Below are 13,349 nucleotides of genomic sequence, written 5' to 3'. Positions count from 1 at the left end.
TCCTTCCGCCTATGGCGGGGGATAATAAAGCTGTTGTCATTATCTAAAACTTCCAACATTTTCAAACAAGTGACAAGTATTTCCACCGAAAGAGCTATCAATTTGAAAGTACGTAAAGGCTTATTAGGGAAGATGCTTTCTGCTTTTATGGCATTTTTCGTTTAACTCTTCAAGCGCTGGAACCGAATTTTGAAGGCCTTTGCAAACAGTTTGGATCCAGATGAGACGCCACAGAACGTGGCGTCTCATCAGGATCCAAACTGTTTGCTATTCTGATAGTATTCTTTGAAAAAAATCAAAGACAAGGGACAAAATTGTCACAAAACCAGGTTTTCATTGTGAAAAAAAAATCTGATAAAGGGAGAAAACTCAAACTGAACTTTTGAAATGACCAAAAAAAATTAACCCCCTTTGTAAGTTTTTTTTTTTTTTTTATATCTATTTTTAGTCGTGGCGACCTTGACATTGGAGATATTGACGTGATTCTTTCGTGGGACACACCGTCCCATGATGGTGAACAAATGTGCCAAATGATTTTAAAATCTCACAATGAATGACATAGTTATGGCCAGGACAAGCTCATTTATGGCCATTTTTGACCTTTGAACTCAAAGTGTGACCTTGACCTTGGAGATATCGACGTAATTATTTCGCGCGACACACCGTCCAATGATGGTGAACAAATGTGCCAAATGATTTTAAAATCTGACGATGAACGACATAGTTATGGCTCGGACAAGCTCATTTATGGCCATTTTTGACCTTTGAACTCAAAGTGTGACCTTGACCTTGGAGATATCGACGTAATTATTTCGCGCGACACACCGTCCAATGATGGTGAACAAATGTGCCAAATGATTTTAAAATCTGACAATGAACGACATAGTTATGGCCCGGACAAGCTTATTCCGCCAGCCCGCCAGCCAGCCCGCCAGCCAGCCAGCCCGCCCGCATTCGCCAATCTAATAACCAGTTTTTTCCTTCGGAAAACCTGGTTAAAAATGCTAATTTTAGAAATTCAGCAGACAACATTTTTGCAGACGACAAATTTCCCAGCATGCAAAGGGTTATAGGTAGCCTCTTCATAGTGAAAATACAGTGCGTAAAATATCGTCCCTTATAAGCCCATGCAGACTGTGCAGGCATATCTGGGAAGACACTTTACCCACACGCATTAAGCCCCATTTTCCCTGAGCGCAGCTGGTCACTTGGTGCCCATACCTGTAGCAGACGAAGGCAATGATCAATACCACAAGGATTATTCCAGCTATGACTCCCACCAACACCTCCACCATCACACCTCCTTCCTTCACAATCACTGCAACTGTAGCACAAAGGACACAATGTATACCATAGTCATAGTAACCACCTCCTCAGTTGTTTAAATAAATTTTTTCAGAAAAAAAGGGAAAAAATCTTTATATGGATTTTAGTCAAGCTTAACACTATTTAAATCATGATAAGAAATCACTTAACCTACTAACACTTTTCATGGTCAATCAAATCCACATTACATATAATTTACATTGTTCTTTTTTTCCATGCATACAAGTGGGGTGAATTTATGACTGGCGTATCAACAATCATGCACTGGTTTATTTAGATTAAGTTTTAGATTTTTCATTATCTCAGCACCGAACACAGAATTTTGTTATACAACAATTAAGAACATATTAAGTTAATTTGTCTGTATTCAAACAGAATTAATGCTTTTAGTATGATTCAAATTTCTGAATATACAAACGAACAGTAAAATAATTTTGAAAAAGAAATTTGCAAATTCTTGTTATTCACAAAATGTAAAAGATAAAATAATACTACACTTTATAATACATCAAAAACAGAGGAAACCATTGATTCCTCAACCCCATGTTTATTTACCAGCTAGGCACTGATCGCCCGTATAACCGTCAGCACATCCCCCAATACAGTGGCCCCTGTAGATGTCACACGGCTTCCCCAACATGCAGTGGCCACACACGCCGGTACAGTTGGGTCCAAATGCGCCATCCAAACACTCTGAAAGGACACAATTCAAGCTTAAGTTCCCTTTTATAAAGTAAAAGGCTAATCAGGGCCAAAAACTTTCCGTCTTAAAAGGATATTTGATTAGAAGATACTTTATTTAAACAAAAAGTTCATGAAAGAGGAAAGTGTTGTGTCTGATGAGCCTTTGAAGACTGTACAAGGTAATCTATGGAAACACTTTACGTAAATGCATTTAGCCCAGTTTTCCCAGAACACAACTCATACATCTCATATGATCTTAATACACTATTGTTAATGGGATGTGAAGCTCACACATGCCTATGTAAGACTGTTGTCTGTATTCCCCATGTAATTTAATGCCTGTTATTGACTGTATTTTTTCATGAAAAAAAACAAACTTAACCATGTTGCTGGCTTGATAAAGATAATGATGCTGTTTGTTGTTATTTACAAACCAAAAAAAGCATTGTTCAAAGTTCATATCAATATATAAAAAAATCAACAAACATGTGTTTTGCGTTTTCAACATCTGATTGCAAGTTTTGGACACAAATTGTTTCTTATGAACTTATATTTGAATTCTTTGAATGTAAAGTTAATTTGAGTTCTAAACAAGTGATGGGAATGTATACATTACATTATTCATTGATTTTCAGTGAAGACATTTGCTTATATATCAGGAAAAGAGCCAAAAATATTTACTAGAACATTCTTATCTACCCGATAACTTTTTTGTCCAATATGTGCACAAGACATAGACTTACCAGCATCGCACTTTGGCCCCATGAACCCTGGCATGCAGCCCCTTTCACACACACCGGTCTCAGGGAGACAGGGGCCCTTGTTGTGGCAGTAGGGGCACTGCCTTTCACACTGGTTACCATAGCTACCCGCAGGGCACACTGGCAATATAGAATAGCAACCAGGTCAGAGATAAGGATGCTTGAATACAAACCAAAGAAGGAACTACAATGGCAGTATTAATTCATTGCTGTACATTTCCTAGATCTCACAATGTGCATAAATTGGTATTGAAGATGTTTTTCAACAATTATGTCAATGGTTATATTAACCAACAGAAACATTCGTTAACAAAAGCTTTATAAATGTTAGTTACATTATTTAATCATACACAAATATACACATGCAATTAATAATTTACTTTCCATGGCAAGGTACTACAGCACCACTTTCATGACTGCTTGAATATTTTACCTTGCTCTGGGAAAATGGGGTCTAATGCATGTGCGCAAAGTGTTGTCCCAGTTTGATCTGTGCAGTCTGAACAGGCTTATCAGGGACGACATTTTCCATCTAAACTGGATATTTTACTAAGTAGAGACTCCTTTAAAGGAAAATACTATAATAGAAGAAAGTGTCATCCTTGATTAGCCTGTGTGAACTAAACAGGCTGATCTGGGAAAACACTTTATGCGCATGTATTCAGCCCTGTTTCCCAAAGGGAGGCTGATGTCTAATCCCAATAAATCTCCACATCATGAACTCACGCTCTTTGCAGAAGGAGCCCTTGTATCCAGGCTTGCAACCCCCCTGACACTGGCCATTGATTGGGGAGCACACACCCACACTGCAGTAACCACATGTCTGCTCACAGTTGCTGCCAAAGGTACCATCAGTGCAGGCTGCAAAGAAACATAATAAAATGAATGACTGGCGTCAACTGAAAGCCAGAAAGGCTTATCAGCTTTCTTTGCATAATTATATACTCTGTGATTATTTTGGCAATCAATGAACAATGTGAATTTTATATTATTGCTGGATTGCCAATATCAAACAAATTATTATTAGTCTACGTGTTCTCCATCTGATTTGTCACAATGCAATTTTGAAATTTCTGACAAAATTACTGGTTTTCTGTTTTGAGTTTAAACAATTGATTGGATAAGCATATCAATTAACATACATACTAAACTGAATTTCATACTTAAAAATGCTTGTTAAAATAAATATTGCAAGTGCTGTTTATTGCTTCGCAGAAAATTGCAAGGAACAGAATGAAAGGTAGAACTTTAAATCCCCTTGCAGTTCATCTTGAATACTCTCAGCTTTTATCAATACACATGAACATCCCAGCAACCCAAAGGATAAGATTGCTGGGAGTTGGAATAAATCTGGTCTGATTGACAACATGTACTGCTTTTTCATGTCAATGGATGTCTATATGTGTCAAGTTTTTACTACTGTTTAATTTTGTGTCAACACATACTTCAACAATGGAATTAATATATTAACGAAAAGTTAACTAACATTTTATTTCATTACAACATTTTGATATTGGCAAAAATTTACATATCATAAAAGCTGAATTGCAGCGCCCACTAGTGATCTGTTTTTCACTGGACTGGAACCACTGTTTAACTCAGCCGACATATCACAAATATAAATTAACTGAGTGTGTTTTATGATGATTAGGAAAAAACTATGTTGACAATCTCTTAAATTAGACCTAGTGACCAAGTTTTTGACACCATGTGGCACTCAGGCGTGCTTAAATGGCTAAACATCTGAGTCAAGACCTTTTATTGGTCTTATCCCAAAAACAGTTATCAGTTACACTAGTAAATGTGTGAATTACCTGTTCTACAGTAGGTGCCTGAGAAACCTGGCTTACAGCCGCTGGTACACAACCCAGTCTCATGGTCACACACGTTGTGGAGGCAGTTACCACAGTCATATGCACAGTCTATGCCAAATTTCATGGAGGGACATGCTGAAACAGTGCATTTATGTAAAGTTTTTGTAAAATAAATGGTTATGGGATTTTTTGCAGAAAATCTAATCAACAAAATTAATTGCTGTATACCAGCTGATAAACTTAAGAGATTTCCAGCAATTTCAACAAGAAACCGTCGGAAACGGATGATGCTCCCCAAAGTTGTTTTTTTGTCACAATATTGCACTATATATTCAGATAAAAGGAAACGTCTTGAGGGGCATAACTTTGGACAAAATAATACGATGGATGGTTTAGCAACTTAAAAATTTCAAAGGGCCATAACTCTCTAAACAAGGGCTGTTTGTTAAACATGCATGACCTCCATATGGGCTGTCAGTTGTAGTGGCAGCCTTTGTGTGAATATGTTTTTTGTCACTGTGACCTTGACCTTTGACCTAGTGACCTGAAAATCAATAGGGGTCATGTGCTAGTCATGATCAATGTACCTATGAAGTTTCATGATCCTAGGCCTAATTATTCTTGAGTTATCATCTGGAAACCATTTTACTATTTTGAGTCACTGTGACCTTGACCTTTGACCTAGTGACCTGAAAATCAATAGATGTCATCTGCCAGTCATTATCAATGTACCTATGAAGTTTCATGATCCTAGGTGTAAGCGTTCTTGAGTTAACATCCGGAAACCATCTTGTGGACGGACAGACGGACCGACAGACCGACGAAACGACATGAACAAAACAATATACCCCCTCTTCTTCGAAAGGGGGCATAAAAAACTGTTTGGCTCAAAGAAATTTTGTGACAGTGCTAGCCCTGGTAGATAGACCCCACGACACCAGTACATAATATAATCTGCAAATGTGGTCCTAAACTGCATCCAAGAACGAGTCACTGTGACCTTGACCTTTGACATAGTGACCTCAAAATCAATAGGGGTCATCTGCCAGTCAAGATCAATGAACCTATGAAGTTTCATGATCCTAGGCCTAAGCGTTCTTGAGTTATGATCCGTAAACCATCTAGTGGACGGAGGGACAGACGAAGCGGCGACTATATGCACATTTTTTTTGGGGGGAGCATAAAAATAACATTTTGCACTGAAACATTACTTACTACTTAAGATAAATAACAGACAGCATGACAAACAATACACTTGTTTTGACAGATTTGGAACCTGTCAACTAATTGATTAATGAACATGTATGTTTAATAGAACTCAACATACGTATGTCACATCCGATTCCAAACCATCCAGCATGGCACTTGGAGAATCTACAGAACCCGGTGCTCTTGTCGCACACCTCTGTCGTGTTGGAACAATGGCACTCCTTGTCGCACTTGTCACCATGGAGATAGTCTGGGCACACTGCAGCATAATAATTTTGTTCACTTAAAGTCTTAATAAAATGTAAACATTAATACTTTTTCTTTTAAAGACGGTACTTGTTAGAATTGCAATGGGAGATGCATAACACCAAGAAATATCATTCACATAGCAGCTGTTTGCATGTATGCAATATTCATTACTGTGAACGTTTAAGTTTATGAGGTCCATCCACGACTGAGGCTGCCTTATGTGAGGACTTTGAGTATGCCTTAGCACTCTGACGCAATACCCAGCACTCATACCTAACAAACTACTGAAGATACATGACAGATGGGGCAAAACGTTTGAATTTATGGCTGAAATTTCAAGCTGTTCACATTCCAATGACAGATATTAAATTTTGGTTTGGTCTTATGCTGAGGGAGAAATAATGAGTACCAGAAGTGTATTGTGATAAACAAACAAACTCAAATGCACCTGGTTTGACCATCTGTCACAAAATGGTTTTCTTTAAACTAAATTAGGAGTTCCCAAATTATTAGTTAATTATTTTTCATTCTATTGAATACTTTGAATACACGACTAAACAGTTTAATTTTATTATAAAGTTTTTGCAGCACTTCATGTTAATATGTTGACTTACCAGTAACAATGAGATCCCTGCATTACATTATGTTGACCTACTACTAACTATGAGATCCCTGCATAACATTATGTTGACCTACCAGTAACAATGAGATCGCTGCATTGATCAAATGCTATCGCACCGTTGGCCTCAATATAGCACCAAGGGTATGTGTTATATGCCTGCTTATCCACGACCAGAGGGTTCCTGCACACAGCCCCAGGTATGGTCTTGTCCAAGAACCGATACTTGTCAAGGTGGACCTGGATTCGTGGGTTGTTCCAGTTTATACAGGTTTGGTTCCCAGCTTTCATGTAACTCCCAGTATAGACCGTACCCCTCCTTTCGCCGTATATTCTGTCATCAGCTGTGCAAGAAACAACTAAATTTGATGGCCTAAAGCAACAACCGAACAATTTTGGTCACTACTGAAGTAAACTATGAATACTTGGCCCCTTAGCTTCAGTACATGGTAAATAGTCGCAATTAATTGCATTTTAGTCACAGGTACTTGAAAAAAAATTACATGTATATATCATTAACAGGACCAATTTTTTTTTCAGGAACCTGTGATTTTAGTAATAGACATATTTACATATCCACACGGATCACAATAATCACAAGCTCATAATTTATGCATTGGTAAGTATTCAACAGGGTTTGCTCATTATTTCATACTTATGATATAATTAAGACTGACTAATAACATTTTTTTACCTTTAGTCTTAAATTAACAACTAAGGGTTGGCTGGCATATCTGAATCTGCATCAAAAATCTTCATGGCAACATACCGAACTGACATCCCCATCCATAGAAGCCTGGTTTACATCCGTTCTGACAGTAACCAGTTTGCCTCTCACAGTCTGCCCCATCCGCACAGTTACAAGAGAAGCGGCACTTCCACCCAAACCTGCCCAACTCATCACAGGGAGCCGCTTCTGAAATAATGGATTCATATGCCAGGGATAAGAAATTTGAATCATTGCTTTCATAAGTGATTGCCAGCACTATATAAAAGTGATTATCAATGTTTGAAATGGTCATAGTATAGTATTTGTTCATATGTGTTATGACATTGTACAGCTATTTTTTTTACCAAATGGAAAAAGTGCTGGTACAAGTCCAAACGGCAAAGGTGTGCACGAAAAACCCTGAAATTGAGAAATTTCGCGTTGTTAAGTCTTCATATTGCGAAATTGGTGTATTTGATTTTTTTGCTCCCACATACTTTTAAATTGATAACAAAATGTTGTCAAATTGTCAAGGTTCAGAGCTGCATAGAGAATTTATATATACATGTATATATAAAGAAGCCTTCAATTGGGATTTTTTTGACAGCAATAGGGAAATTTGTATTTTTTCCTTATTGGGATTTAAGTCCCTTTTTCCTGTATATTCTCAAAAGCATGTTTTATGAGTTTTTGACAGAACAATTTGTTATTAATTGATACTTAAGTTTATCATCAATTAGAGAACTGTCCACCACATAATCACAGAATGGTTTGTAAAAAAAAAGCAAAAAGCGTCTATAATTCCAGATGTTCTGGGGAAAAAAAAGAAAGAAGAGAATTAATGTTAGTTGAAACATGGCTCTGAGACTTTCAGAAATCCTCCTTTTAAGAAAATTCATGAGATAGACATACTAAAAATGATTTTATTTAAATATTTCCAGCCTATGTGGCTCATATCATACTTCAAAAGCATATGTTGTACTTGAAAACTGCTAATATCTGTCTAAAGAATTTGTATTTAAGGAGACATTGCAAGAATGGTTCAAATGCAAAATGCCCTGAAACATTATAAAATATACTATCCAAGTATTCATTAGTCCGAGAAAACCAGGCTCTATGCATGTGCTTACAGTATCATCCCATATAAGCCTCTTAACCTGGGACCAAACTGTACCCACATGCTTTAAGCCCTGTTTTCCCATACACCAGCTCTTTTATTTGGAAACTCTTCTCCGATGTCTGCCCACAGTTAAGTGGCTTTGCAAAACAGGCATTCCACTAACAATAAACCAACAAATCTTAAACCCAAATATTTGGTAAACGTCATGTAATGTTTACAAAATTTGGTAATTTATGCCCACCCAATAATGTTATCTTACGGCAAAGTGGTAGCTATCAAAAATTGCCTTAACTCTCTTTCCTTTTAAGCATGACTAGGCCATAGGATTGTGATTCTTTTGTGTGCCCGTACAGGTGTTTTACAATTTATTTGCTTGCACCTCATTTATTTTTCAATAATGGGCCATGTACTGCAAACTTAATCAGTCTGTATTTTGTCTCCATTTGTGGACACCAGGTATACAATGAACACATATACATGTATAAGAATATTGTATGACATGTGTACATGGGTCTTGCTACTTTAATAAAACTGTGGGCTTTGCACATGAAAAATGTACCTGACTTTCATAACAATCATAATAATACTTTTATTGTACCTGCATTTTTATGTCATATTGCACAATATTATAATACAAAATTTATAATCTTTGCACATGGACATGAACCTAAAATATGCAGTTGATATTACTATCAATAATAATGTGAATATGGCTTCAATAATAGCCAATATACAAATGTACCTGGTAATCAGCTGATTCACATAATTTACACGCTTATAACAATGGTCATAATTAACTACATGTAAGTGACCTCAAATGCTAACGCTACCTGGACTTATAATGATTTTAATTATGAGCAGATTACAAAAATGTACCTGGCAAATGAAAGCCAGAACAAAACTGATAAATAATTTAAATACATTGCATTCCAGACAAAAAGCTTAACTTTTTTTATTTTCAAACATGTACACAGGTTTAACAAAGTTCACTCCCTGGTCACATCTATATGTAACTGATATATGAAAGTACAGACATAAAAGTCAAAACAGCTACTACATTATTTGCATCAAGATAATATATGATCTGTTTATTTTCATTCGGTCCTAAACATTAACAAAACTGTCAACTTGTCTTTGCCATGTTATCATTACTTGATTATCTAAAGCATCTCTAGAGGCCCTAAGGCAACAAAAGTATGTTCATATCTTTGATATTGCTCTGACAAGCATCAAACCAACAAGCTTAATGAAATGTTGTGTCCTTTGGCCATTTGCACTTGAATGCAAATTAGGTAAATCCTATAACAAATTGTTACTTGTATGTACCAATAACAAAAAAAAAATCAAGCGTTTTGAATGTTTCTTTGAAAATTTTAAACAAAACAGTTTTTAATTTAACTTTATAGGTACCGGTACCTAACAATTCATAAAAGTAACTCAGTACTTAGGTCAATATTAACGGTATTTTTTCACCCTACCTGCGCAGATGCATACAGGTGTATATTTATATAAATACCTTATTTTTATATCATATAAACATGATTTGTATAAGACACATATTATCTTCTGTCTGTAAAGTGCATTATGCAGGTTTTATATCCGCAACAAAGTCAACTCTGCGAAAAGGTTAAAGCATTCGCATCATTTATAGAGGTAGTGAAATCACTGTTTTTGTCAAGGAAAAAGCCCCAAGACATTATAATAAATTAATTTTAATTATACATTTTATATGTGGAGCTTAATATACAACAGTATTAAGGCAATTATGCAATAATTATAGTTTCATCTGCATTTTTTTAAGGAAACGTTTCGAGAAGACTCAGAAATATTCTGGTAAATCGCTCAATCCAATATGGTATATACTGGATGCAAGCGCGTTCAAAAATAAATGAATACTGTCACCTTGTATGAATGTCGACAGCTGATTGGATCAAATAAATATGTACATAATAACATTTTATATTTTAAAGCGTTTTCACAAAATTGTTTGTCATCTTAACATAAATGTAGTGGTTATTAAATCTTTAACATACAAGAATATCAGTGAAACTGATGGATGCTCCCCGATGACGCGCTTTGTCAATGTATGTGTTAATAAACACCTAAAAAATCTATTATTAACCTCGGTGACCTTGACCCAGTGAACTCAAACCTCATCAAAATGTAGAGGTCCATGCAAGGTACCTACATGTACATGCCAAATATGAAAGCGATTGGTAAAGTATTGAAGGCACTATGAGAAACGGTGGCAAAAGTGTGACAGAAGGAAGTCTATTATCAGCCTCAGTGACCTTGACCCCAGTGACCTCAAACCTCATCAAAAGGTAGAGGTCCATACAAGGTACCTACATGCCATATATGAAATCGATTGGCTAAGTATTGAAGGCGCTATGAGAAATGGTAGCAAAAGTGTGACAGAAGGAAGTCTATTATTAGCCTCGGTGACCTTGACCCCAGTGACCTAAAACCTCATCAAAAGGTAGAGGTCCATGCAAGGTACCTACATGCTAAATATGAAAGCGATTGGTTAAGTATTGAAGGTGCTATGAGAAACGGTAGCAAAAGTGTGACAGAAGGAAGTCTATTATTAGCCTCAGTGACCTTGACCTTGACCCCAGTGACCTCAAACCTCATCAAAAGGTAGAGGTCCATGCAAGGTACCTACATGCCAAATATGAAAGCGATTGGTAAAGTATTGAAGGCGCTATGAGAAGCGGTAGCAAAAGTGTGACGGAAGGAATAACGGAGTGTGACGGAAGAAAGGAATAACGGAACTACAAACTAGCAACTATATGCTCCACCGAAAATATTTTCGGGGAGCATAAAAATGTAAAGGTTGATCTTTCTCAATATTAAAATAAATGCATAAACAATCTTCAAATACAAAACACGTGTTGGTTTGTGCTATTAAATGTATTAATGTCAAAAATGACAATATGGAAAATGCATCATAATATGATATCAGTGCTCCAGCTAGGCTTAAATTGAAGGGCGCTCCGCCCAGCCCTTCCTAGGGCCCCCCTACCCTTAATTTTTTTTACATAATTATGATAATTAATAAATCTCTTATTACATTGTATTTAATTTATTACTCATTGTAGACATTATATTTAAATGGTTATTATAGCAATCATTAATAACATATAAATTAACATGCAACAGGAAGCATTCCAGAAATGCCCGCTTATGACAATACGGTCAATCTCAGCTATGCATGGCCCCATTACCAACCCTGGGGTGCCCCGCCTACAAAGGCCACGCCCACCCAAAATTGCCTTTTACTATAATTTCTTCATTTCTACACCGATTCACTTCAAATTGATACTGTACCTCTCTAATGACAATACATTTAATCTCAACTATGCATGACCCCATTACCAACCCTGGGGCGCCCAGCCCACATAGGCCACGCCCACACAAAATTGCCTTTTGCTATAATTTCTTCTTTTCTACACCAATTCACTTCAAATTGATACTGAACCTCTTTTATGACAATACAGACAATCTCAACTATGCATGGCCCCATTACCAACCCTGGGGCGCCCAGCCCACATAGGCCACGCCCACCCAAAATTGCCTTTTACTATAATTTCTTCATTTCTACACCGATTTACTTCAAATTGATACTGAACCTCTCTTATGACAATACGGTCAATCTCAACTATGTATGGCCCGATTACCAACCCTGGGGCGCCCCGCCACATAGGCCACGCCCACCCAAAATTGCCTTTTACTATAATTTCTTCATTTCTACACTGATATACTTTTAATTGATACTGAACTTCTCTTATGACAATACGGGCAATCTCAACTATGCATGGCCCCATTACCAACCCTGGGGCGCCCCTGGGTCAAACATGCGGCGTGGGGATACGCGTCGGCCTCTGCCGCGCCATTTCTAGTTTAAAGTTTTGTCATTCGACTCATTCCCTGCACTCCAGCTCAGCTAGACCTTATTAACAGAATTGCACATCATCCTGCCACCCCAAGGCCCCACCCCTGCCTCTTTGGACCCCCTTCGTGCCCTTTGTTAATCTGGCAAAATAATTATACAGCAATTTTATTTGAAGATTCAACTCAATTTTCACAGTGAAAACTAGTTTTATTTATTACAAGGACAATGTTTTAAATGAAAATGCATGTATTGTTATATTCAACTTTCAAATAACAGATGTCACATGCATATTGAAAACATGCAACCATGATAATACATATATGGCTGTGTATGCATAAGTGCCCTTTGGACAACAGAACGCCCTGCCCTTTACAAATCCAAGCTGGAGCACTAAGTCCTTAATTCAATACCACACCCAATAGTTGTTAAGTCTAGATTCAGACTGGATTCTAAAAGGAATTGTAAATTGATTGCGCTGTTACATGTATTTGCAAATAATTATATTTATATAATGAACTAGTGTTTACTTAAAAGCATTTGATGTGCCTCCAATAATACAGATTTGAAAATAAGCATGGCCATATAAAATACAACTTACAAGTAGTATTATGTACATGTATGTGCAATAGCAGTTTAATTTACGAAATGGATGTCCAGTATTTAAACAAATCTCTTGTTTTTAGTAAAGTTTACCTCTTAAGAGATTTAAAACTTCAGTTATCCTTTATATTAATATGAGCAATTTATCAGACAGTTTACAGTTAATGTTCGTTGCTTTCTGCAAAATGTACTTTTATTGCTTTCCATCTTTAACTGAAAGATGCTCATAAACCTAAACATGCCAAGAAACCAGTAGAATCAGAAGTTTTAGACATAATAAATGTGCCATTTGCAGATATTATAATACCCATCACACTGTATGAAACTTTCTTAGGAGCAATACCATTACTGAAAAAGTAATAA

At 36.6% G+C, this 13,349-nt stretch overlaps 1 protein-coding gene across 3 annotated transcripts in view; it reads right to left on the bottom strand.

Moving 5' to 3' along the window:
* Window positions 1–13,349, bottom strand: part of LOC127844403 (receptor-type tyrosine-protein phosphatase alpha-like) — a 70,573-nt gene that overhangs the window by 45,720 nt on the left and 11,504 nt on the right. For all 3 annotated transcript variants that reach the window (XM_052374551.1, XM_052374552.1, XM_052374554.1), the window contains exons 2-9: window positions 7,432–7,578; window positions 6,740–7,006; window positions 5,913–6,053; window positions 4,586–4,720; window positions 3,498–3,632; window positions 2,754–2,891; window positions 1,882–2,019; window positions 1,222–1,324 (exon numbers count right to left, since the gene is read on the bottom strand). In XM_052374551.1, the coding sequence (XP_052230511.1) occupies window positions 1,222–1,324; window positions 1,882–2,019; window positions 2,754–2,891; window positions 3,498–3,632; window positions 4,586–4,720; window positions 5,913–6,053; window positions 6,740–7,006; window positions 7,432–7,578 (1,204 nt within the window). The remainder of the gene's footprint in view (window positions 1–1,221; window positions 1,325–1,881; window positions 2,020–2,753; window positions 2,892–3,497; window positions 3,633–4,585; window positions 4,721–5,912; window positions 6,054–6,739; window positions 7,007–7,431; window positions 7,579–13,349) is intronic.

This window comes from Dreissena polymorpha, chromosome 9 (assembly GCF_020536995.1).
Source record: "Dreissena polymorpha isolate Duluth1 chromosome 9, UMN_Dpol_1.0, whole genome shotgun sequence".
In the NCBI taxonomy this organism is placed as follows: domain Eukaryota; kingdom Metazoa; phylum Mollusca; class Bivalvia; order Myida; family Dreissenidae; genus Dreissena; species Dreissena polymorpha.
This window is presented reverse-complemented; position numbering and strand designations above follow the sequence as displayed.